The sequence below is a fragment of the Haematobia irritans genome, chromosome 2 (genome assembly GCF_050003625.1).
Source record: "Haematobia irritans isolate KBUSLIRL chromosome 2, ASM5000362v1, whole genome shotgun sequence".
In the NCBI taxonomy this organism is placed as follows: Eukaryota; Metazoa; Arthropoda; class Insecta; order Diptera; family Muscidae; genus Haematobia; species Haematobia irritans.
In genome coordinates, this window is record NC_134398.1 from 145495016 (window position 1) to 145521832 (window position 26817).

The 26817-nt window shown below is 34.7% G+C and overlaps 5 protein-coding genes across 16 annotated transcripts in view; 3 read left to right on the plus strand and 2 right to left on the minus strand.

The window, feature by feature from the left end:
• LOC142226453 (uncharacterized) overlaps positions 1 to 7330 on the plus strand; it is a 122830-nt gene extending 115500 nt beyond the window's left edge. For 6 of the 11 annotated variants that reach the window (XM_075296481.1, XM_075296483.1, XM_075296488.1 and 3 more), the window contains 3 exons: positions 130 to 198; positions 5492 to 6122; positions 6360 to 6497. In XM_075296481.1, the coding sequence (XP_075152596.1) occupies positions 130 to 198; positions 5492 to 6122; positions 6360 to 6366 (707 nt within the window). In that variant the 3' untranslated portion in view covers positions 6367 to 6497. Of the gene's footprint in view, positions 1 to 129; positions 199 to 5491; positions 6123 to 6359; positions 6617 to 6711 lie in introns of those variants that run through there. The other 5 variants (XM_075296482.1, XM_075296486.1, XM_075296490.1 and 2 more) reach the window with 2 other exon arrangements.
• A 3789-nt stretch (positions 7331 to 11119) lies between these two features.
• Positions 11120 to 12831, minus strand: LOC142224183 (uncharacterized). 2 transcript variants are annotated; one of them, XM_075293970.1, is made up of 3 exons: positions 12253 to 12831; positions 11402 to 11658; positions 11120 to 11325 (listed from the first exon to the last, which is right to left on the minus strand). In XM_075293970.1, the coding sequence occupies exons 1-3, from the start codon at positions 12752 to 12754 to the stop codon at positions 11269 to 11271; spliced, it is 816 nt and encodes a 271-aa protein (XP_075150085.1). In that variant the 5' UTR covers positions 12755 to 12831; the 3' UTR covers positions 11120 to 11268. The 2 variants fall into 2 exon arrangements, with proteins under 2 accessions (XP_075150085.1, XP_075150084.1); XM_075293969.1 differs by having other exon boundaries at positions 11120 to 11350; positions 12253 to 12830.
• A 660-nt stretch (positions 12832 to 13491) lies between these two features.
• On the minus strand, positions 13492 to 15976 carry LOC142224186 (zinc carboxypeptidase-like). The gene is made up of 4 exons (XM_075293973.1): positions 15644 to 15976; positions 15449 to 15585; positions 14425 to 15206; positions 13492 to 13825 (listed from the first exon to the last, which is right to left on the minus strand). Exons 1-4 carry the CDS (start codon positions 15836 to 15838, stop codon positions 13530 to 13532), a joined length of 1410 nt encoding a protein of 469 aa, XP_075150088.1. The 5' UTR covers positions 15839 to 15976; the 3' UTR covers positions 13492 to 13529.
• Positions 15977 to 19619: 3643 nt separating this feature from the next.
• Positions 19620 to 23821, plus strand: LeuRS (Leucyl-tRNA synthetase). The gene is made up of 5 exons (XM_075296493.1): positions 19620 to 19772; positions 19941 to 20531; positions 20595 to 20836; positions 20890 to 23393; positions 23459 to 23821. Exons 1-5 carry the CDS (start codon positions 19770 to 19772, stop codon positions 23668 to 23670), a joined length of 3552 nt encoding a protein of 1183 aa, XP_075152608.1. The 5' UTR covers positions 19620 to 19769; the 3' UTR covers positions 23671 to 23821.
• A 1307-nt stretch (positions 23822 to 25128) lies between these two features.
• LOC142226456 (trypsin-1-like) lies at positions 25129 to 26817 on the plus strand. The gene is made up of 2 exons (XM_075296494.1): positions 25129 to 26022; positions 26093 to 26817. The coding sequence occupies exons 1-2, from the start codon at positions 25742 to 25744 to the stop codon at positions 26646 to 26648; spliced, it is 837 nt and encodes a 278-aa protein (XP_075152609.1). The 5' UTR covers positions 25129 to 25741; the 3' UTR covers positions 26649 to 26817.

The window sequence follows — 26817 nt, forward strand, 5'->3', positions numbered from 1 at the left end:
ATATATCGTGTTTCTTTGTTTATTATTTTTATTGTGTCCTCCTCTTTTTACACCATATATATGTATATTGTACAAATATATCAATGTACCTGTTCATCATCTATATTGCGCATGTGTGCCATTATCCAGCTTTGCCACGAGGTCCTTACGTTGAAGATCGTATAATGCAAAGACGTGAAAGACGTATGAAAAGTCCCGGTAAGCACTTTGTGGAAGAAGGATACTACGATATATCCATACGAAGGCTTTGAAATAGTTTCGGTTATAAGAAAATAACCCATTCCACTAACAGTCATTTAAATATTTATCAAAAATTCAGCTTTTAGAATGAGGTGGCGTAACATAACCACTAATCGATAATAAAGTTTTAATATAATTCCTATGAAGTACAGTTTATTGCATTTTTTTCCTATAACTACAATATTTCACTTATCCTTATTAATAATAAATGGAAATTAAATTTTATCTCTCTGCGTAGACCATCCATAAAACCAATATTTTTATTAAACTAAAAATACTTGCGACATGGTAAAAAAGTAACATACTCGTAACATAGGTTGTTTGCTAATTATCAGTAGCCTTTGGTACCAAGTCAAAATCTTCCTTCAAACTAATTTAAAAACAATATAAGTAATACTATACTAAATTTAAAAATCTAACTAAAATAACAAAAGAAAATTGATAAAAATTTTATTAAATTTAAATTATGTTTAATTTAACTAGAACCTAAAATTATTCTACAATAACCCCCATTTTCATGTGGCTACGTTAGCTACCTTACCATGGACATGCCTGTCACAATAACTATATATTTATATACCAGTTTAAACTCAATCTTTTTCCAGCTAATTTAATTTTATTAAAAAATTAAATAAATTTATTTAAATTTAAATTCATATAAGGAAAGAAAGTGTAGAAAATTTAAAAAAGAACCAAAAGTGAATTTAAATTTAATTTAAATTAATATTAATAGAGTTAATTAATTTGAGTTTTCAAATTACTATAAGTTAAAAGTAAACTTGGGGGGAAAATATTGATTTAAATTAGAGTAAGATAAATTAAAGTACTTCAAATTTATATGCATGAAATGAAATTGTTTTAAATTTTATTTATTTATTTGTATTTCAATATTGTTTATTTATACTTATTTGAATACAATTTAAGACAGTTTCATATCACTTTGAAATATTTAAATTTATGGCACTCTGATTTAACTCCAATATTTTTCCAATTGAAATTTTAAAGGGTGATACGATCAAAATTTGGTCAATATAAACTTGACGTATTTCTTTCAATTTTGCATTTAAAAAACCTGAACACCCCTCATTTTGAAGGTGTGTGTGTGTAGAATGTTGCTCCTATTTTGATTTTGGAATTCACTCTTCAGTTGTCAAAATGTCGTCCAAGCAAGAAGAGCAGCGTATCAAAATTTTGCTCGCGCATCGCGAAAATCCGAGCTACTCGCACGCAAAGCTGGCAAAATCGCTAAAAGTTGCCAAATCAACCGTTACAAATGTAATTAAAGTGTTTGGGGAACGTTTGTCGACAGCCAGGAAGTCTGGATCGGGGGCAAATCGAAAACCGAAAGCCGCTGAGACGACAAGAGAGTTGCCGGTAGTTTCAAGCGAAACCCTACCCTCTCTCTCCGAGATGCCACAAATAAGCTGGGCGTATCGTCTACAACCGTGCATCGAGCCAAAAAACGAGCCGGACTATCGACTTACAAGAAGGTAGTGACTCCAAATCGCGATGATAAACAAAATACGACGGCCAAAACGCGATCCCGAAGGCTGTACACGACGATGCTGACGAAGTTTGACTGCGTGGTAATGGACGACGAAACCTACGTCAAAGCCGACTAAAAGCAGCTTCTGGGACAGGAGTTTTATACGGCAAAAGGAAGGGGAAAGGTAGCAGATATTTTCAAGCACATAAAACTGTCAAAGTTCGCAAAGAAATATCTGGTTTGGCAAGCCATCTGTACCTGTGGCTTGAAAAGCAGCATTTTCATAGCTTCCGGGACTGTCAACCAAGAAATATACGTGAAAGAGTGTTTGAATAAACGTCTGCTGCCTTTCCTGAAGAAACACGGTTGTTCCGTACTGTTTTGGCCGGATTTGGCATCTTGCCATTACGGTAAAAAGACCTTGGAGTGGTACGCCGCCAACAACGTGCAGGTGGTTCCCAAGGACAAGAACCCTCCCAACACGCCAGAGCTCCGCCCAATTGAGAAATACTGGGCTATTGTGAAGCGGAACCTAAAGAAGACCAAAAAACTGCTAAGGACGAGCAGCAGTTCAAGGCAAACTGGCTTTCTGCGGCGAAGAAGGTGGACAAGGTGGCTGTACAAAATCTGATGGCAGGTGTCAAGCGTGAGGCCCGGCAATTCGGATTTGGAAAAGCGAAAGCCTAACTGAATATTTTTCCTGAATTTTATACTAATTGAACTTGAAAAAGAAATTTAATTTGATTTTTTAAATAAACGATTTCACCGATTTACACGCGTTTTCCCTTGACCAAATTTTGACCGTATCACCCTTTAATTGAATTTTAAAAAAATCAATCAAAAATCGATCTGAGCATGTCCGTCCGTCCGCCCGTCCGCCCGTCTGTTGAAATTACGCTAACTTCCGAACGAAACAAGCTATCGACTTGAAACTTTGCACAAGTAGTTGTTATTGATGTAGGTCGGATGGTATTGCAAATGGGCCATATCGGTCCACTTTTACGTATAGCCCCCATATAAACGTACCCCCAAATTTGGCTTGCGAATCCTCTAAGAGAAGCACATTTCATCCGATGCGGCTGAAATTTGGTACATGGTGTTAGTATATGGTCTCTAACAATCATGCAAAAATTGGTCCACATCGGTCCACTTTTACGTATAGCCCCCATATAAACGGACCCCCAAATTTGGCTTGCGAATCCTCTAAGAGAAGCAAATTTCATCCGATCCGGCTGAAATTTGGTACATGGTGTAAGTATATGGTGTCCAACAACCGTGCAAAAATTGGTCCATATCGGTCCATAATTATATATAGCCCCCACATAAACCAATCACCAGATTTGAGCTCCGGAGCCTCTTGGAAGACCAAAATTCATCTGATTGAGTTGAAATTAGGTACGTGGTGTTAATATATGGCCTCAAACACCCATGCAAAAATTTGTCGAAATCGGTCCATAATTATATATAACCCCCATATAAACCGATCCCCGGATTTGACCTCCGGAGCCCCTTAGAAGAGCAAAATTCATCCGATTCGGTTGAAATTTGGTACCTGAAGTTAGTATATGGTATCCAACAACAATGCAGGAATTGGTTCATATCAGTCCATAATTATATATAGCCCCCATATAAACCGATCCCCAGATTTGACCTCCGGTGCCTTTTGGAGAAATTCATCCGATCTGGTTGAAATTTGGTACGTGGTGGTAGTATATTATATTTAACAACTATGCCAAAAGTGGTCCATATCAGTCTATATATAGCCCCCATATAAACCGATCCCGATATTTGGTTTTGGAGCCTCTTGGAGGAGCAAATTTCATACGAGTCAGTTGAAATTTGATACACTGTGCTAGTATATGGCCGTTAACAACCATGCCTAACTAGGTCCATATCGGTCGATAGTTATATATAGCCAACAGATAAATCGATCCCTAATCACACAAAAATTGGTCCATATCAAGTTCATAATTGTATATAGCCCCCATATAAGCGACCTCCATATTTCAATTCTGGCTCTCTACGTATTGTCTAATACATACCACGTATGGACTAACTCACAATTTAGAAAACGATGTTAAGAAGTTTTAAGATACCACAACTCAAGTAATTCGATTATCGATGACAGTCTTTCGTATAAGTTTCTACGCAATCCATGGTGGAGGGTACATAAGATTCGGCATGGCCGAACTTACTGCCGTATGTACTTGTTATTGTTTAATTTGATCAAATAATTTACACAATATTTTAAATTAAATGAATAAAGAGATTAGTCAAAATTCAAATAAACTGAAATTAATCATAATTGAATTAAGATAAGGTTGCAATAATCATTAATTTCAATATTATATTAAATTAATGTAACTAAACATAAATAATATAGAGGGTCCACATCGAAGTATTGCGAAAGCGGTTCCGTGGTGGTAATCATACACCGAGGGATGGACAGCGCAGTCCGGCACACATGTATATAAAATATTTAATTTTTTATTTTTTTATTCGTTCAATTCATTTTTTGAGTTACGTCGGTGATTGTTACTATAATTTCTGTGTTTGAAGAAATTTCAATTAAAAATTAATTCCATGATAGAACACAAATATATATTTTTTTCGTGAAATGAAAAAATTAAGCTATCCGAAGAAAAAGGTCAATGAAAATTTCAATAATCGATTTAACTTTATTTTAGTTAACGAACATTAATTAATTGTAGTTAATTTTTGCCAAATGTGTGGAATTTTTCCTTATTTGAATTAGTTTGAAGTTCACAATTTTAGTAAATTCACACAAAATATTTCACATTTTTTTAAAGTGAATTTTACATTGCATCACAGTGGCTCTTATTAGTAGTTATTTCAATTAAATTAGTAAAATATTGTAGTTAAATTTTTCGGAAATAAATCTACGTTTTCTTTCATGATGGATTATTTTGTTTTTTTTTTTTTTGGTTTAGTTAAATAAAATAATAAAATATAAAATAAAATAAACTGACGTATATTAAATTAAACTTATTAAACTAGAATTGAAAATAAATAAAATAAAATCATATAAAATTAAATTAATAAAAAATTAACTTATACTAAATTAAAATGAGTTACATTGAAGTAGACTGGTGTCCACATCTTAGAGGATTCATTGTACTGATTTTATTGGAGAAAAGCTTATGCATTTAACTTATATTGGCACGTTTTAATTTCACGCTATGTTCTAATGATTTTTTTAGTTTGCTTTGCTTTTAATTTCTATGTACAGTATATAACGGATATAAGAAATTCAGAAAAATACACATATTTTTTTATTGTTATAAGATTTATATTTTTAATAGTATTATCATGTAGCGTGATTGTCAAATTATTTCTTTTTTATAAAGTTTTTCGTAAACGAAATATTTTTCCTACTAGAAAACAAGAAAACGGCATTGTCGTTTGCCAAATTTTCTTATGGGCATTTTTATATGACATGTAGTTATATCCGTTACATACACTAGTATTTTTTTTATCCATATATCTAATCTAAATTAATTATTCTCCCTACTAAAAATGATCACCTAAGCAACCCTTTCCCCCCCACACCCACCTCCTATTTATTGATATAGAAAATGTTTACGAACGCAAAACATATTATTGGCATTAATTTACACTTATTTCTTTTATTTTATTTGTCGTTTGTCTTTTGCTTTCGCAAATAATCACTCAATCTATCACCTACGCCGTTTGGTCCACCACACCTAAATGCAAACGCTTTTGTATCGAATTCACCGCGTATAGTACGCAATGTCGTCATTCTTGAGGATGGCACTGCAACAGCTAACATTACGACAACAACACAGCAATTGCAAAAACAACAACAAAATGGCACCACAACTACCATCACAAAGCAGCAATTGCAAAAACATCAAAAGGAACAAGAACAAAATGCATCCACCACAACCACTACGACAACAGTAACGGAAATTCACACAATGAATGGTGGCAGCCCCAGGCCAAATCGAAAGAATACTGTGACTACCGTTAAAAAGCAAACTTTGACAAATGGCAAAGACTCGTCGAATGATAATGTCCACAATCAATTGGCTAAACTAAATTTGAATGATGTTCTCACATCCGGTACTAATACTCAAATAACTCAAAAAGTTGAAAAACTAAATGGTGTGAACGGTGAAACGGGTCAAATGGTGACAACAACTGTTCGCACCGTAAGCAATGGCTATAAGGAAGAAGGTAATCGCAAAATCGCAGCCAAGGGTAGTGCCGATATACAACAATCAAATGCAGCAACAGGATCGTGTAATACCATAGTGTCTGCAGATGGTTCGATGACGACAACAGTAAAATCTGCCAAAAGCTCGAGTGTAAAGTATGCAGTCGAAGCAAGTTCGATACAAGAAGAAATAATCAGGTAACATTGGCTGCAAAGAAAAAATGTTCAAATTTTTACTTAACCCCTAAACAGTGTTAAAAAAATCGAAAGCCTACACAACTAAGTGGGCCAACTGCTCATCACTAACCCCGTCCCAACATTAACCCATTCATATTCAAACTTCATAAGTTTATGTATATGTGCGTTTGTTGTCATCCTACATTTTTCAATGATCTATTTAATATTCACATTCAATATACTTTTCCTGCTCTTTAGCTCCTAATGTCTACAGAATCCCCACTGTCTTGGGCGTCAGCAAAGAGGGTAATATACGTTCAGCCCCAGCTTTCTCTATGGCCGGACGTGAAAAGCCTCGCATCTTACCAACTCTCCTATTTCCCGGTCCAGGTTTTTATGATTCTGAGTATACGGCAATTAAGCGTAGACCTCCAATGTATTCGATGGGTGGCAAGCATAAGTTACCAAGTGACGATCATATGAAACCAGGACCCGGTGCACATTGCCCCGAAAAGGTAAGTCGAAAAAAGAAATGGTTATTGAAATGTTTGTATTCACAATTAAATCCGTTTTGTATATGAAAATTCTACATTTTTTCTCATAATTTCAGATAAATCTCTCCAATGTCCCAGCCTACAGTTTTGGTATTAAGCATTCCCCTTATTTGGGCTATGTACGTGAACATCGAGATTATGGCTTTTCTGGTATATGTTAAAAAAAACCCACTCTCACATTCCTTACCAGATTCTTATACCACATTTATACTAAGTTATGCTTTCGTTTGCTGATGCCTTTCTTTATAGTTATCTATCCTTTTTTATATATATGGGATATAAAAAAAGATTTAATTCAGTTTTATGTTATTTATGTTACTTTTCTAAAAACAAGTTCCCCTAATTTCTCGAATACTAAAAAATTATTAATTTATTATTATTAACCAAGTTTAATGTTATATTAATATTTTGTATTCTTATTTCATAAAAAAAGAGAAAAATTATACTCTTTTATTTTAACCCTGTTTTTAATTAATAATATAAATTGTAAATTATGTAAATTACTAACACACATCTTTGGCAATTTTATTCTCACAGAATAAAAGTGCAAAGTTGTGTTCATTGAAAATTCTAAGAAGAAACAAAAAACGAAAACAATGATTAAGAAACTTATACACTGTAATAAAAGTTAACATTTTCAATAATAAAAACAAACCAACTCAATAAAGGAGAAAATGTTTTATTCTATCGTAAACAGCGAACCAAGGAAATCTAGTCCCGAATTGATAAGTATAAAAAAAACAACCCATTGTAAATTATAATTACTTGACATTGCACCAAGGAGCCATAAGAATAGTTAAAAGATCGATTTTATCCCTATAACTACCATAGTCTCTTAAGTAACACTAGGGCTTTTAGCACTGGATGCAACATTTGTATGGGCTATCCAGAACATCGTTGCACTGATGTTCTATCTAGAACATCTCAACAGTGCAAGTCGCGTCGGTGTTGCCAGATTGATCGATAAAGTGCACTTTAGATTCACAATAGCAATTTATTGTGACTAATTTATCGAAAAACACGAAATTCAAAGTGGAACAGTGTCATAAATAATTGAAGCACTAAATATTTATCACTTGTTTTCTGTGCTGATGACAGTACGAGTATTGCATATGGAGATGTCATGGATAAACGAGTACTCTGGTTTCTTTTAGTCCTTGACTGCTTAGGGCATCCAGTGCTAAAAGAAAAGAGCTCTACTATAGCCATCGACAACTGTGATGGGAAATGTACCAAAAACATCTTCTAGCTGATCTGTGGCATTTGCATTTTGTAAACAAATTGAGAACTAATAAATGTGCAGATCTAAAAGCAGTTTTTTATGAAATCTTATATTTATACATTTGAAAGGTCCATATTTGGTAAGCCTAAATAGTTTTGAAATAATAGCATAGTAGAGATACTCTAAGAACTCTTTAATTTAGTAACTTGGCGTGGTAAAACTTTTCAATAGTGGAGGCATTTTTCCGATGACATTTTAATATTGTATATGACTTTCGCCATTCGTAATCAGTATACAGACTAACATCCGTTTTTATGTGTCTCCGTTAGACTATAACTGCTAGTTAACCGAAAATAAAGTGAAAATACATATCTTCTCACTGCTTAACTATAACCAAAAATTGGTATATATGGGCAATAGGATATTTCTATAGTACGGTCTAAAAACTTGTTAACTTCATGTTAACAGAGCTTCATGTTTCAAGAGCAAAATGTTATTTTTGAACTGTGAACACGGAACATTTTTGTCGCAAAAATTTTGTTTTCTCGGCAAACATATACGTGGTCTCCGAAATCAGATACATAATTGTCGGCAAAATAACATGGTTGCGGCAAATATGTTCCATGATCATCATCCAAACATAACATTTTGCTCTTAAAATTTGTTTGGCGCGATCATATTCCTTCTCTGGATGTATGGGGTGGTTCTACTCAGCCGTTATACCGACGTCGCCGTTAATAAAAATGGATCGGCTTCCCTTAGTAGAGGAATAAACATGGAATCGTTTAGCAGAGAAATTCACGCGTATGTTGATGCAAAGAGTCAGAATTATCACGGTCTTATTGCCGACATACTCTCTCGCTACATGTGTAACCTAACCTAGACCCCCCCAGAAAAATTTTAGCCCCCCCCCAGAATTTTAAACACTATTTATGATTTTTCATTTTTCAATAAATGTCAATAGTTTTTTTAATTTTTATAACAATTAAACAAGTATATACAATCGCACGAAGTTCCGCTAAACACTTTCATGAACAATCGAATTACTTGGGTTGTGGTAGCAGTTGCCGATGGCAATGTTTGAAGTCAGATATTTATGAAATAAAGCTGTGGTTGACCTTTTGATTGATTTAGTTTAGTCAATTTAATTAAAATATAGTAATTAATATTAAAACTATTCTTTCATAAATTAATATCTTAATAATGCTGCGAAAAAGCGTCGCCAAAAAAGTAGTGAAAATGTTCTTTTTGGGTCTAGAAGTGGTGCAAAATTGGCGGAGAAGCAATGAATGTAATATGAGCTTATCATAGGACAAATGTCCACCGTTTCAACAGCCGTTGCAATGAATTTGCATCACTTCTTAAGGTGAGATCCGAATTCAGTGTTTTGAATGTGAATTAAAAAATTTTGTGATATTTTCCCAAATAAATAATTTTTTATTGTTTTTATGATTTTTAATACATTCTGACGCTTGTTTGAAACGTTTTTCCTTGAATAATTTCCAAAATTATCGATTTTTCTATAATGGATTTAGCAGTTTTATGGCAAAATTTGAATAATTTGTACCAATTTATTTATTCTTACTCCTTTTTTAACTATTTGAAAAAAAAAGAAAACAAAAAATTACACATTAAAATATGAAAAAAAATGAAGTAAAAAAACTTCCTGTGTAGTTAAAATAATTGAGGACATTTTTAGAAGTGCTTTTAAAGTTGTGCCTTTAGAACAACTCACAATTTTTTTGCTGGGAAAAGTGTGGAACTACTTTTAGTTGCTTTATTATAAATTAATTGTCGAGTTATTTTGATGTCTAATTTTTTATTCAATTTTATGAAATAAAACATTAATTGAACCTATAAGTTCAGTCTATAAATTTTTAGCTAGGAGGGCTATAGCCCCCCCTAGGAAAATTGTCTAGCTACGCTAATGACCCTCCACCATAGGATGGGGGTATATTAACTTTGTCATTCCGTTTGTAACACATCGAAATATTGCTCTAAGACCCCATAAAGTATATATATTCTGGGTCGTGGTGAAATTCTGAGTTCATCTGAGCATGTCCGTCCGTCCCTCCGTCTGTTGAAATCACGCTAACTTTCGAACGAAACAAGCTATCGACTTGAAACTTGGCACAAGTAGATGTTATTGATGTAGGTCGGATGGTATTGCAAATGGCATATCGGTTCACTTTTACGTATAGCCCCCATATAAACGGACCCCCAAATTTGGCTTGCGATTGCTCTAAGAGAAGCAAATTTCATCCGATCCGGCTATAATTTGGTACGTGGTGTCAGTACATGGTCTCTAACAGCCATGCAAGAATTGGTCCATATCGGTCCATAATTATATATAGCCCCCATATAAATCGGTCCCCAGATTTGTCCTCCGGAGCCTCTTGGAGGAGCAAAATTCATCCGATCCGGTTGAAATTTGTAACGTGGTGTTAGTATCAGGCCGCTAATAACCATGCCAAAATTGGTCCATATCGGTCTATAGTTATATATAGTCGATTCCCAATCACACAAAAATTGGTCCATATCGGTTCATAATCATGGTTGCCACTCGAGCCAAAAATACTACCAAAATTTTATTTTTATAGAAAACATTGTCTAAATGTTATTTCTATAGAAAATTTTGTTAAAATGTTATTTCTATAGAAAATTTTGTCAAAATTTTATTCCTATAGAAAATTTTGTCAAAATTTGATTTCTATAGAAAGTTTTTCCCAAATTTTACTATAGAAAATGTCAAGAAACTTTAAACTTAATTATATACGTATTTAATCGGCCTTTTTTAGTTTAATATATACCACGTATGGACTATGTGGTATATATTACGGTGTTAGGAAGTTTTAAGATATCTTTCCATCGGCAAGTGTTACCGCAACCCAAGTAATTCGTTTGTCTTCAGTAGAAGTTTCTACGCAATCCATGGTGGAGGGTACATGGTGGAGGGTACATGGTGGAGGGTACGGCCGTATATACTTGTTTAATTTGAAGTTTAACTCGTCTTTTTCAAAGTAGACTTTTATTGTTCTTCGAACCCCTAAGTAATAAACTATCTTCCCTAGACGAATCACACATATGTACTCAGACATAGTCTAATAGTACTAATTTCGCTTTCGAAATCGATTTGTAAGGTACCGTTATGTCTTCTATTGTCATATTCACCTTTTATCCAAAGATATGTTCACTGATATCCGTAAGCTATGATCAGCTGCTTGTAAATACACATTTAATAGTTACATCATGATATAAACCAAAAATTTAATAGTGAAACAATCCCCTTTTCTAATGGATACAAAACACACGTATAATTTCGATATTCATTTTCTCAATAAACTTCAAATGGACCACTCTGATGTCATTGCATGTTGCACTCTTTCTGGTATTAGATAAGCTTTTTTCTCACCCACGTATGGACTATGGCGTATAGAAAATGTAGGAGCTGGTACAGATTTATGTTTTATAAACTAAAATAAAATTTATATAGAAACAAGAAATTAGAAAATATTTTTATTTACCCTCTCGGCACAATATGCTCCTGGTCCCGGTTTCATATGCTCATCACTGATAATCTTGTGTTTAATGTGCATACTATATTTGGGTAATTGTTTGCAAAACATTTTACTATTATCCTCATATTGTCCGGGTCCTGGTAAAACATGGACTGGAATTTGCCTCGGTTTCTCACGTCCGGCTATGGAAAATGCAGGGGCTGCTTTGATTTGACTTTCCTTTGCCGTTCCGAATGTGGGCGGCAATGTATAGATATTTGGAGCTGAAGAATAATTGAAGAAAAGAACTTTGGTAGAGTTGGTATCCTTTTCCTTAAAGGTTTTTGGCTGTTATGCTATCTGAAAATATATTTATATACAGCAAGTGACGGAAACTATAGCCGATCTATATACACCCTACTGATCGTTTCCTACTATTTGTATGGCCTCACTGTAAGATTCTTTACAAACACATATTTCGTTCAGATAAACGACGCATAAGTCAGCCATCAAATCATCTGATACAAATTCGATACCATCCGCATTGGACAAAATTGCATCGTAACGGTACCGTATTTTTGTTAATGTTTGTTATTTTTCGGCTAGCCCCAAATATATTCACAATTTTTGTCGCACCCATATTATTTTCTCAGAAATTGTATATCTGATTTCTGCAAATATGTATGTTTGACAAAAAACAGATTTCTGCTACAAAAATGTTCACGTCCAAAAATAACATATTGCTCTTGAAACCTGCGCGTCACCTTTCAGACACATTCCATTATATTACAAATCAGGCTCTCTTCGATGCGAGGCCCTAATCTACAGCTACTTGGTATGAATCGCTCTGGCAACTTATTTTAATTTACTTTACTTACCTGGAGGACGTAAGGTTTTAATAATAGCAGGTCTTTTTCCAAATGTATATGCTGGTGTAGTTTTAATGGTTGCCTTTAAGGCTGATGTAATTTCGTAACGTGAAGGAGCCGGTCCCAACCATTTTTTAATATCACTTGTGCGACTTTTAATAGTAAATGCTGGTGGCCTATGAGCCCCTTTATTGTATATACCAGACACATTGTATTTTGCTGGACCTTCGTTTAAAATTTTTTGACACCGTATATCTATGCGTCCAATTGAATAAGCTGGAGCTGATCTCTTTTTGGAATCAACAACATTTGGACCCAATAATGGGGGTATAATTTTATAGGACGGTTTGCCAATTAATCGTTTTGACAAATTTACGCCTCTTCGTTTGGTAGGCGACCAAGGTTTTTGCTCAATGTTGGATCCAACATTAAGAGGTCGTTTTGCTACTTTAACATTGGAGCAATCGTCTTTAAAGCGAACTTGTAGCCGTGAAGAGGGTTTATAAACCATTTTTATATTTTTTTTACGAAGAAAATGTATAATGTTACTTGAAAATTGATGATGAATTCGATGAGTAGTTGATATTTAAGAAATATTTTTTTTTTATTTGAGGTATATTCAAAGAGAGCGCCCCCTGAGACAAGTTGGGAATACGTTTTTATTCCCTAGTCGGAATTGTACACATAGCAAAATTAAAAGATCTATCTCAACATAACAAATCAATATTTTACCATTGTAAAACCATTTATTGACCTTAAACCTCAGACTGAAATTACTCCTTAATGATCCACGGGAAGTATTCCAAGGAAATTTTTATCTATAATCGTTAAAAAATCAAAATGCGTTTTCGTATAAAATTCCATACAAAAAGCGCAAGGTCCCTGAGGATTTTGTACATGTATTGTGTACGTACGTATTGTGTAAATACGGCGGTAGACAAAACATTTTACCGCGACGAACAAATAAAACAAGCTATATAAGCTGTGGCAACACTAATCCATTTCCGCCAAGGAATTGGAATAGATTTTAATTTGGCGACACGCCGCTAGCCGTCACGGTATTCCGTCGGGGATTTTGGGCTTCCCATAAGAAATGCACGTAAACTATGGTTATATATAACCTTAGCCCATCCATAGGATTGTTAACATATTTGTACCAAATGAAGAACATTCCTATTTTTCTATGCGAAAATTCCAGAGTTGTATCAATATATGTTCGAAAGAGTTCAAAACAAAGGCTGACTCACATATTTTTTAATTGTATTTAATTACAAATGAATTGGACACTAGTTCTTTAATACATTCAAATATGCTGGAATAATTACAAAAACTATCATAAACCATATAGATGATGATAATTTGAGACCATGGGCAGAATTTCTTTCGAAAATATTTTCCTTTTCGGCTGCCTTCACCATTCCCATTAGACCATCAGTAACTTCAGCACATACCTCTACAATTTGATTGGGTGGTAAAAAGAAGCCATATTCACCATAGTCACGCATTTCAATCGAACCACAATACGTTACATTCTTCATGGCGTATACCCAGTCCTTGGAAGAACCGGAAATAAAGCCAGAATCTAAAAGAGAAAATGTAATATCAGAGACTTGTAAAATACAGAAAATGTATAAGGTATTGTTATGGATATATTCAGGATTAATGTTATTTCATTATGCGAGAATGAAGCCGCCGAGTCGCGGCGCCAATTTTAGACCCCGACGACCAGCCGCCGCCTAATATATCGACTCAAATTTATCCGCCAATTAATTTCAAATATTGTTTTAAATCAGAAATAATAATATGTTTTTTTGCCAATTTTTTTAACTTTTTGATTGTAAGATTGGTTGCACAATTAATATCATTGCCATTCGGATAGCATCAAATTGAATTTATAATTGATAATTGTGCGCCGCCGAATAGACAAATTTATATCGGCTTAGCCGTAAAGCCGCCGCCGCCGGAGGAAAAAATTTTGTGTCAGCCGCCGCCGATAAAAAGGGTCGGCTTAATTTTCTGATGTAGAAAGATAAACCTGTCCACGGGCTTGGATCACTCTGCACTCTTCGCATAAATGTCTTCATGTTTTAATTAAAATATTGGAAGAATTATAGTCTATCGTGAATTAGATGATGTTTATGTTTAGAGAACAAACATGTTGGCTTTATAGAAATAACTTACGATTAAGAACTCCAGTTGAACCATACTTAAAATCCGTTCCATATTTCACCTTGGCCGCATCGGCAAATCCTTTTGCAATTCGTTCCATCTGTTCATAATTTGGGGGGAAATAATCTATGGTGTGACCATATGGTAGTAGGACAAAATTACCATACGAATGGAATGGTATATACATTTTTATATAGTTATCTGGAAAGGATTTTATAAAAGCTTGTAACGCTATAACTTCAGGTTCTGTATCTGACTCTGATCCACCATACCAATGATCACAAGGTTCATGGAAATTCCAAGAAGATGCAGCACCCCATTCATATCCAAAATTACGATTCAAATCCGTACCATAACATATACCGGAAGAATTTGAAAATCCTGTAGGCTTGCGATTCTTTCGCCATAAACGTTCCACTGTATGGGTGTAAACAAAACCATCCGGATTTACAACTGGTACAAAAATCCAATCATAATTTGTCAACATATTACGTAACGTTTCGTCATGAGAATGGAGTAGATTATTAATGAAGCATGTACTGGCTGCTGAGGAGATCCATTCAATTGCATGTATTTGACTTTCAATGAAAATGGCCTTATTGTTTGTTTTATGTGATATTTTAATAGCCTTAATGGGTCTATTCTCATAAGAGTAACCAATGGTGTAGGGTGTAATAGTTGTCGGATAGGCTTGTGTCAAGTTGTCGATGAAATCATATATGTCTTCCAACATGTGAAATTGAGTCCATTCCAAGCCAGAACGGCGTGTGCGAGGTAGGCTATCCTCAATGACTCTGAAACAAAGTTATTGTTAAAAGGAGTTAATGAACTACATTGACGATTAACAACAGTCAGACATTGTATTAATTATTATTTTCAACTCAAAAACCACAAATTTTACCGCTCTTAATATCGTTTAAGAAATAAGTTAACATCCCTGTATTTGGGACCATATTCACGGTGTCTTCATACCAGTTTTTGATCTATGAAAATCGTTTTTATATTCGAATATGTTGTGGTTTGTTTCTTAACTTACTTTTGTAAATCATTTATTGTAATTCGGTATTCCATTTCATAGTATTTCAATAGATCTTCAAGTTTCTGCTGATTAACTGGATCAATAGCAACATCATAACTATTCTGGATTCCGATAACTTCATTTAAGTGGCGCACCTAGTATATTATTTTGTGCTTAAACTGAGCAAAACCTATGAACTTCAATATAACTTACTGGTAATAAATCCCGAATTTCTTTTAAATGATTCAATTGTTGATCATCCTTAATGAATATTTTATACACTTTAAAGTCATCGTATCGAGCCATACCAGGCCCAGAGGCTAAACCAGTACACAGTAGGGGCGTAATCACCAGCAGAACGTTTAACATCTTTTCCTTCGAATTATTAAACTCGTAATACTTAAACATTTTGTCTGGTTTTTGCTTTTTATATACTTTTTACAATCGGATATCGGTTCGTGATAAATTTCAGTGGTTTATTGCACATAAAATCTCATATTTGATAATGTTTTAGATTTGCTATCCAATTTATGATTTTGATATGTAACTATTGAAAGTATATAAGATAACATAGGCAACTAATATCGTAGGTCATGTAGATTAAAACCACGGTACATACCACATTTAAGAATATTTGATTCGAATGGGAAGATTTGCAGCCCCAAATTAGGATTGATGATGCAAATATAAATTGAAGAACAAAAAAACTGCTAAAACGGTTAATCAACATTCTGACAAAAACTGAAGAAGGAGAAAATTGTTTGTGTTTGGTTTACGGATTTGTGACCATGCTGAAGCTGCAAGGAGAATTCCTGAGTTGTTAGAATGTTCTTTTAGAAATTACATCAACTTGAGCTCTGTATAGCACTTTTATAAATTTATTAATTAAATATGGGCAAGCAGAAGTTTTGATGCGTGAATTTGCTTTTATCAATTCTACCAGGATTATTCAGATTGATATTCCCATTATTCGCTCTTCTATATAAGAGCATTCGTTTCTGGTTAGAATTTTTCGTGTTTGGAATCGTCACCCCAATGACTTTAATGCGCTTTACAGACGGAATGTCGGTGTTTGTAAAGAATCTTACAGTGTGTCGGATCGATACGACTTGTCGGCGATGGCTAAATAATCGGTAAATGTGTTATCGATCCCATAAACATGCAACGGTATCGATATGTTCGACACGAGCACTGTCGTCCGGAATAACTGATAGTCTGTAAAGCGCATAACGTGAACAAACTAAACTATTAAGGCGACAACTTAGTTTTTAGCAACGGCGACATATCATATGCTACGGGTATGTGATAGTTAATACCATAATAATACCGGATGTAAATGATTTGATAGAAAGTAATATCAAAATTAGAAGGTAACGTGAACCAACCAATTAATACCAAACGGTAATGGCCACGTGTCACCTTTTTTCTACCAGTGTATAATACCCTCAAGTTATTATTCTGGCTGAATAAGGAGGTTGAATCACGATAACAAAAACAACAAATTTCAATATGTTGTTTACAATTTTAAGAAGTCAAAATCAGCTGATAAAAGAATCGTATGGCATTGGTAAAAGTGGCAATTATTTATTCTTTCAATTGTCCTCAAAAATAATTCAAATCCATAGAAAAATAAAGGTTCAAATTTAATTGCGTCACCTATGAGTGATTGTGAAGTTGATAATTCATCCGAGGAACGCCGATATGAGACAAATAAGACTATAGTACCCACCAAAGTTAAGAATGGAAGTCAGTCAAATGGATCTTCGCCATCTATTAACAAAAACAGTTTATGATGCAGTTTTAAAACTGATGTGCGTGGTATTTTGGGTCTGGAATATGTTATCAAGATAATCAAGTCATCTTTGAACAATTCTCCAACTATGAATGCACGAGTTTGTTTGATATGCATTTGCTGTGCAGTGCCATTTGGAGAGCTGCAATCACCATAAACATATGATTTTGACATCTTAAAATTTTGTCGAAATAAAAAAATTGTAATCATATGGGCCCATGATTTAACCTTCTTGTTCAGCCATGGTTATTATGTTATTACAAAGTTAAAATAGTAGTTGTGAATTGCTTTGTACACTGAAAAAATATTGTCGTGAGGCCAAAGATTTCATATCCTTAAAATTTGGGCATTAATATATACTCAGACAGCCAACCTGCAATAAAATCCTTGGACTCTGTGTTCCTTAACTCGAAAACGGTCCTTGACTGCCGCTCTCTCAACGAGATGGCTGAGCAGTACAATATTCGCCTAATATGGGTAACTGGCCATAGAAACATACCGGGGAACTGCGAAGCGGATGAGTTAGCAAGGCTGGGAACTACCTTACATATTCCAGGGGAACTAGAATCTGTTGGTATGCCTCTGGCTACCTGTAAGCTCTTACTGCGTGAGAAGGCTGTTATGATGGCAAATGTTCGATGGGAGAATTGCAAGGGTTGTAACGACACCAAGCAAATATGGCCCAATTTAAACTTAAACCGCACACTAGATAAGCTAGTGTTCTCAAGACGTCAGATATCACTCCTGATATCTGATATATCGGGTCACTGCCTGATAGGCGATTTTGCAAAAATTTTATGAGCTGTCATGTTGCGGAGGAAAAGGAATCAATTAAACACCTCTTGTGTGAGTGTCCTGCATTTTGTGTAAGGCTAAGCAAATTTTGGGGGCATATAGCTTTAGATTACTGGCGGACTTTAACTTAACTTAAGCAGGCTGCTAATGTTTTTAGAACAATCTGGTTGGCTCAACAAAAGAAAATAATCGAAAAGGTTCAGCGATTAAACTAGACGTGTCCATATGTAATAGGTACTTTTAGTTAATGTGGTATCACAATGGACTGAATAGTCTAAGTGAGCATGAAACTTAATCGGGCTGACACTTTAACCTAAACTAACCTATACCCTTAAAATACGAACGCGAATTTTGTTTATAATAGCATTTGTGAATTTCTCTTATATAAACTGTTGTCCTTGTCAAAAAGTCGACAACGTCTTTTTGTCAGTGAAGTCGTTTTATCCTTATAGTTAAGTGATTCAACTTAAAAATGGGTATCTTTACATGAAAGATTTTTTTTAGGCTAGGGTCAATTCTGAAAAATTCTTAAAATTAATGAAAGTCTTTAAATTTGAGGAGTTTTTGTATCTTGACCACAAACCAAAAAAGCGTTCAGAAATAGAAGAGATTTTTCAACACTTTATTTTGAAGACGTATTTTACTCGATATATAGGATAATTTTTACTTGAAGTAGAGTCTGAATTTGGAGATTTAAGTTGTCGTTAGTACGTTTTTAAAGCTCTTTACAGTCTCACAGAAGTAGAATTAAATGAATACAATTAAACTAATATGCATTTTAAGTGAAATCAAGCTTTTAAGTTTTTTAAATTTCAATTAAAAAAGTGAAAAAAAAAATGCTTTTTTCTAGCTATTTTTTGGGCAAATCTAGCGGTTTTTTGTGAAACAATTCTGGAAACGCTGACTTCGAAAAGCTATATGGGCCTATGTTTCGATATAGCCCTAATATAAACCGATCGTGATCATATAGACGCCGCTACTTTTATCCACTTTTTCTGAAAATGAGGTATTTTAGGTTCGTAAAAATTTGGTATATATCTGTCCATGATTTCTCGATATATCCGATATTGTTTACATAGGAGATATTTAAAGATATTGTAGATCACTAAGCAAATAGTCCAAGTTTGGTGTATAGCGGTCTATGTTTTGATATAGCTACCATATAGACCGATTTCCATCCGATTCGCTTCAAATTTGAAATCTAGAAATACTTTAAGTCATTTATAGACCAATCTTCCGATTTCACACCAATAGAATCAAAAATTTTAACTTGACATGCCCTCAATTTATTTTGGACACAGAAATGGTACAAAAAACCATTAATCTTAGTATTGATTTTGAAGTCGAATTTAGATATGGAATCAAACATATGTGCACTATATATGACAATCCATGGATATTTTAAATGCATAGATTTGTAATTTTGAAAATCTAGCAATGTGTTTGATGTTTAGCTGTAATTTTGCAACATTGGGAATAACCATTTACGTTACGGTACGAACTAAATGGTTAAGAATCATTTGGTGTAAATATTGGCATCACTATATCTGAATCACCCTGTTCTGTATTAGGTAACTTGGCTGCACTGAATGAACTGTCATACCTTTCCATCTGTTTTCAAGTGGAACTACACGTTGCACTTTTGTTGTTAAGAACTTTTTTTATTTAAAAAGTAATAAATTTTAAATAAAAGCAGTAAATATTTCTTGCTCATTTAGTGTTAAACGTTAGATTTGTTTCAGTCACTTTGAAATGGTAAGATAGTTTTCCTTAAATATACTTGAAAAGTGCTCTAGAATTTCGCCTATGGTCAGCATGTGTGGCTGGTTACTCTCAACGGCTTTGCTAAAATTCTGATGCAAGAATCGATAAGATTTGCTTTCGATGACATGGAGTATATTATTATTTTTGTTTTCGTCGTAGGCGAACGTTGAACGAAAAGGAACCTTCAAGGTTGAATACTTGCAAAAAATCGAAGAAGAAGTGCAAAAACGTTGGGAAAATGAACGTCTTCACGAAACAGATGCTCCTGCAGAGCCAAGAAAATCATTGGACGAAAAATTTATGGTTACCTTCCCATTTCCCTATATGAATGGTCGTTTGCATTTGGGTCACACATTCTCTTTGTCCAAAGCAGAATATGCCATTCGCTATCACCGGCTTAAGGGGAAACGTGTATTGTGGCCTTTTGGTTTCCATTGTACCGGCATGCCCATTAAAGCTTGTGCTGATAAACTAAAACGAGAAATGGAAGATTTTGGTTATCCACCCAACTTCCCAGCTCCTACTGCCGATGTGGTTGTTGAGGTAGCCCAGCCAGAGGTACCGAAAGATAAATCCAAGGGTAAAAAGAGTAAAGCCGTGGCCAAAACAGGTTCAGCGAAATATCAATGGCAAATTATGCAAAGTTTGGGTCTAAGCGATGAGGAAATCAAAATGTTTGCCCAAGAAGATCATTGGTTGGATTATTTTCCACCCTTGGCTGTAAAGGATTTGAAGAGAATCGGTGTTCATGTGAGTACATAAACTAAGACAAAAATGGAAGATTTCCAATTTAATGTTTATTTCCCCATTTAGGTTGATTGGCGCCGCACCTTCATTACCACAGATGTAAATCCATTCTTTGATTCTTTTGTCCGTTGGCAATTTGTCCATTTGAAGAATCGTGGTAAGGTAATGTATGGCAAACGTTATACCATCTACTCACCCAAAGATGGGCAACCTTGTATGGATCATGATCGTTCCACGGGTGAGGGTGTGGGACCCCAAGAATATACTCTAATCAAAATGAAAGTTTTGGAGAACAAAGGAAAGCTGAGGTAAGAATATGGAATTCTGTCATAAATCATTAAAAAAAATCCTTTTTCTATAGTTCGATAAAATCGCCGGTGTATTTGGTAGCTGCCACCTTGAGACCCGAAACCATGTATGGCCAGACAAATTGTTGGCTCCATCCTGATATCAAATATATAGCCTGGAAAACTACACGCTCCAATGAAGTATGGATTAGCACTCGTCGTGCCGCACGGAATATGTCCTACCAAGGTTTTACCGCCGTTGAGGGAAAAGTGGAAGAAATTCTAGAGTTAAGTGGTCAAGATTTAATGGGTACACCTCTGTCTTCACCCTTGACTAGTCACAAGAGAATCTATACCTTGCCCATGCTTTCGATTAAGGAAGACAAAGGTACCGGTGTGGTTACCTCAGTGCCTTCAGATTCTCCCGATGATTATGCTGCTTTGGTGGACTTGCAAAAGAAAGAAGCTTTCAGACAAAAATATGGTCTCACCGATGAAATGGTTTTACCCTTTGAACCCACTCCCATTATTGAGGTACCCACTCTGGGTAATATGTGTGCCAAGCATGCCTATGAAAAATTCAAAATTCAATCTCAAAACGATAAAGACAAACTCACAGAGGCAAAAGAGCTCTGCTACCTTAAGGGATTCTATGATGGTATTATGTTGGTGGGTGAATTCAAGGGTAAAAAAGTGCAGGACGTTAAAAAGGATTTGCAGAAACAATTGGTTGATGCCAAAGAGGCTGATATCTATTATGAACCAGAAAAGACAATCATTTCCCGTTCGGGTGACCAGTGTGTGGTGGCCTTGTGTAATCAGTGGTATTTAAATTATGGCGAACCCGTGTGGCAAGGACAAGCCAAGAAAATTCTATCTCAAATGGAAACATTCCATGAAGAGGCTAGGAACAATTTTGAACACTGCCTAAATTGGTTACATGAGTACGCTTGTTCCCGTACTTATGGTCTGGGCACCAAGCTTCCTTGGGATGAGCAATGGCTAATTGAATCTTTGTCGGACTCCACCATATACATGGCTTTTTACACTGTAGTTCATTTGCTTCAAGGTGGCTCCTTTAGAGGAGAGAAACCCAGTCCATTGGGTATAAAAGCGGAAGATGTTACCCCCGAGGTATGGGATTATATCTTCTTCAAAGAAACTGCTTATCCCAAGAATTGTAAAATAAAGAAGACCGATCTGGATATTATGCGCCGTGAATTTGAATACTGGTATCCCATGGACTTGAGGGTATCCGGAAAAGATCTCATACAAAACCATTTAACTTTCATGCTATACAATCATGCTGCCATTTGGCCCAATGACGAAAACAAGTGGCCCAAGGGTGTTAGGGTTAATGGTCATTTGCTTTTGAACTCAGCCAAAATGTCCAAATCTGATGGTAACTTCTTGACCCTACACGAAGCCGTAGATAAATTCTCTGCTGATGGTATGCGTTTGTGTTTGGCCGATGCTGGTGATAGTGTGGAAGATGCCAACTTTGTTGAGAGTACAGCTGATGCTGGAATTTTGCGTTTGTACACTTTCATCGAATGGGTTAAGGAAATGTTGGCCACCCGTCCCGCTATGCGTAAAGATGGAAAACACACATTCAATGATAAGGTCTTCATCAGCGAAATGAATCTGAAGACACAACAGACCGATGAGAACTACAAGAAAATGCTGTTCAAGGAGGCCTTACGTTCTGGTTTCTATGAACTTCAATTGGCTCGAGATAAGTATCGGGAGTTGTGTGGAGCTCAGGGTATGCATGCAGATTTGGTGTTTGAGTTCATACGCCGTCAAGCGTTATTGATGGCTCCTATCTGTCCACATGTGGCCGAACATGTTTGGGGTTTGTTGGGTAATAAGCAATCCATTCTGCATGCCACATGGCCCGAGGTTGGTGCCATCCATGAATTGGACATTAAATGCTCTGAATACCTTATGGAGGCTGCCCATGCATTCCGTTTGAATTTGAAGAATCTCTTGCAAGTCAAGGGCAAAGGTGGCAAAGAGAAGGCTGTCGATCCCGCATCGGCTAAACCAAATAGGGCGGTTGTTTGGGTAGCTAAAACCTATCCTCCATGGCAATCCTGTGTGTTGGATACCATGCGTGAGCTTTACTTACCCAACAATGCCCTTCCCGATAATAAAGTAATTGTCACTGCCCTACAACAAAAGGAAGTGGTGAAAAAGTTCATGAAACGTGTTATGCCTTTCGCTCAAATGATTCGCGAAAAAGTGGAAAGTGGCAAAGGATTGTCGGCTATGGCTGTGTCCTTAGAATTCGATGAACGTCAAGTGTTGCTGGACAACTTGGAGTACCTAAAGAATACTCTTGATATAGATGCCTTGGAAATAAAATACACTGATGATCCTGAGGCTCCCGAGAAGACAAGAGAGGAAGTAAGACCCGGCTCACCATTCATAACATTCACAGTGGCTCCCCATGTGCCGGTGACATTTGTTAATCCCATTGAAAGGTCAAGTTTGTTCCAAGTAAATGCGGTGGCCAGCGAGGGAGAAACAACTAAGAGTTTAAAAGAAAAGCTAGCCAAGATTTTAGGCTTTAAGGGTAGGTATTCATATTTCTTGCAATGTAGGATTATCACTTAAATTCTATATTATGTCTATTTTTAGCTGATTTGTCAACTCTAAAACTATGGCATTATAATGATCCTGTTATGGGCCCTCGCAAACTACCTGAGTTCCAAGACTTTAAAACGGGCAAATCTCCTTTAGCCGAAGGTTCTTTGGTATTGGATGTGGAAAAGCAGAATATCACTTTGATTGAAGAGGAGAGTGGAGCCTCGAAATCTGTTGGCCGCCACTTTATCTATGTCGTAGACTAATTAGTCCATTTTCAAATTCTAATTTGCTTTTGCATTTTTTAGTAACATCATGATATCGGTATTTTTTTAATTAGTTTTGAAAGTCATCATCTGTTTTTTATTTATGAAGAATAAATCTGGAATTTATTATGCATAGCATAATCAAAATGTCCACCGTGCAGTTTTTGTGAAAATTAAAATGGAAAAAATGTTTAGCAAAGTTTTGGGAAATTAAAATGCTTATCGTAGATCCAAAAAAAAAAAAAATTGCTAGAAGACACACTGGAAAAAATGCTAAAACAGTAGGCTGCAAAAGGAAAAGCTGTTACAGTTTGCTGAATTAAAATTTTGACAAAATTTTCTATAGAAATAAAATTTTGACATAATTTTCTATAAAAAAAAATAATTTTGACAACATTTTTTATAGAAAAATATTTTGACAAAATTTTCTATAGAAAAAAATGTTGACCAAATTTTCTAATGAAAATAAAAAATTGGCAAAATTATCTGGAGAAATAAAATTTTGACAAAATTTTCTATAGAAGTAAAATTTTGACAGAATTTTCTATAGAAATAAAATTTTGACAAAAGTTTCTATAGAAATAAAATTTTGACAAAATTTTCCATAGAAATAAAATTTTGACAAAATTTTCTATAGAAATATAATTTTAACAAAATTTTCTATGGAAATAAAGTTTTGACAAAAGTTTCTATAGAAATAAAATTTTGACAAAATTTTCTATAGAAATAAAATTTTGACAAAATTTTCCATAGAAATAAAATTTTGACAAAATTTTCTATAGAAATATAATTTTGACAAAATTTTCTATAGAAATAAAATTTTGAGAACAATCCCAACAAAAAAGTAAATTTTTGACGAAATTGTCTATAGAAATAAAATTTTGACAAAATTTTCTATAGAAATAAACTTTTGACAAAAGTTTCTATAGAAATAAACTTTTGACAAAATTTTCTATAGAAATGAAATTTTTACAAAATTTTCTATAGAAATATAATTTGACAATCCCAAATAAGTAAATTTTTGACGAAATTTTCGATAGAAATAGAATTTTGACAACATTTTCTATAGAAATAAAATGTTGATAAAATTTTCTATAGAAATAAAATTTTGACAAAATGTTCTATAGAAATAAAAATTTGACAAAATTTTCTATAGAAATAAACTTTTGACAAAATGTTCTATAGAAATAAAATGTTGACAAAATTTTCTATAGAAATAAACTTTTGACAAAATATTCTATAGAAATAAATTTTTGACAAAATCTTCTATAGAAATAAAATTTTGACAACATTTTCTATAGAAATAAACTTTTGACAAAATGTTCTATAGAAATAAAATTTTGACAAAATTTTCTATAGAAATAAACTTTTCCATTCTTTTTGTTTTGTTATTGTTGGTTTTGTTCTTTAAGCATTGTTGTTGTTTTTATTGCAGCTTAAAACCATACATTGACTAAACTACAAGTGTAGCTTAACCAACAGAGGAAAATAATGTTTGTCAAATTTAATTCCGAAACGTGCGTCCATCCAATCATCTTGCAGTCTATAGGGCTTTGCCCAAATAAATAAACTTTTGACAAAATTTTCTATAGAAATAAAATTTTGACAAAATTTGCCGTGGTTAATCTATTTTCCTGGAATTTATAACAATATGGCTGACGTGCGCCCCATCTGTATTAAGGGACCACGGGACGCACTTCAGTGTTCGCTTACCATGTTAAACCTACTCGACTCCAAACAGACCACCGCATCCTCTTCGAATTGTTCCTCGATCTGGAGAAAAGTAAACAATTTCACAGAACACAAATGGGCGGTAAACGCATCACACTATTACCAAGCCAAACACATGATTAGGGCCCAATGGTGCCAGGTGGTTTGACATGTCGCCTATTTATTTGAGGTTTACAAAAAGCGAATTAGATAACACATAAGTACAAGGTAGCTGACCTTGCCACAATGGGAGGCCTAAATGCTATCCATAGGCTTTACGACCATTTGAAGTCATAATGTTTCACAAAACCAATATAAAACACCTATTGAAGCAGACGTCACTCATTTGAACAAAGTCACCATGAAGACTACAGCAATTTTTGGAATAATTTTGGTGGTTTTATTTGTATTTTTGAGGAATGCCGTCGAAAGCAGAAATGTCCTAACATCACTTATACGGGAAGGAAAACTCTACGAAGGTGACAAAGACGTGTTACCCCGCCTGGATGGTCGTATTGTTGGAGGCTATAAAATCAATATCACCGATGCCCCACATCAAATTTCATTACAGACCACCGGTCATATATGTGGGGGATCGATTATCTCTAATCAATGGATTCTGACAGCAGCCCATTGCACTAAGTAAGAAGAGATGACATCATGTCATAGCATATCCTTTTAAAGAAAAAATAAATGAATTTTTTTATTACAGTGGAAAAACTGCAGATCGCCTTCGCATACGTCTTGGTACCTCACAGGCAGCTAAAGGTGGAGAACTAATCGAAGTGGCGGAAATTGTTCAACATGAACTATTCAATAATTCCAATATCGATTATGACTATTCCTTGCTGAAATTAGTTCATGAAATTGAATTCGATGATACTAAGCAGCCTGCTAAATTACCTGAACTCAAAGAGGAAGTAAAAGATGGCACGCAATGTTTTGTTACAGGCTGGGGAAATACTCAAAATATTCTTGAATCACGCGAATGGTTACGACAAACTGAGGTGCCAATATTCAATCAAGAGGAATGTTCCGATAAATATAAGAAATATGGTGGTGTAACGGAACGTATGATCTGTGCTGGCTATCCGGAGGGTGGTAAAGATGCTTGTCAAGGAGATTCTGGGGGACCTTTGGTTACTGAGTCTGGTATGCTGGTTGGCGTTGTCTCTTGGGGTTATGGCTGCGCTAGACCCAATTATCCTGGTATATATTCAAGAATATCTTATGTTCGTGATTGGATCAAGACCAAAACTGGAGTATAATGAATTTTTTATTTGGATATTAATAATATATAATTAATAATCTTAATATGAAAAAAAGAAAAAAACAATTTGAGGAATATTTTCTAAATTTATAGAAATTTCTTGAAAACCATTTTTATGATTTCATAGAAAACTGCCACTAATAAATATCTTCAAAATTTTATTTCAA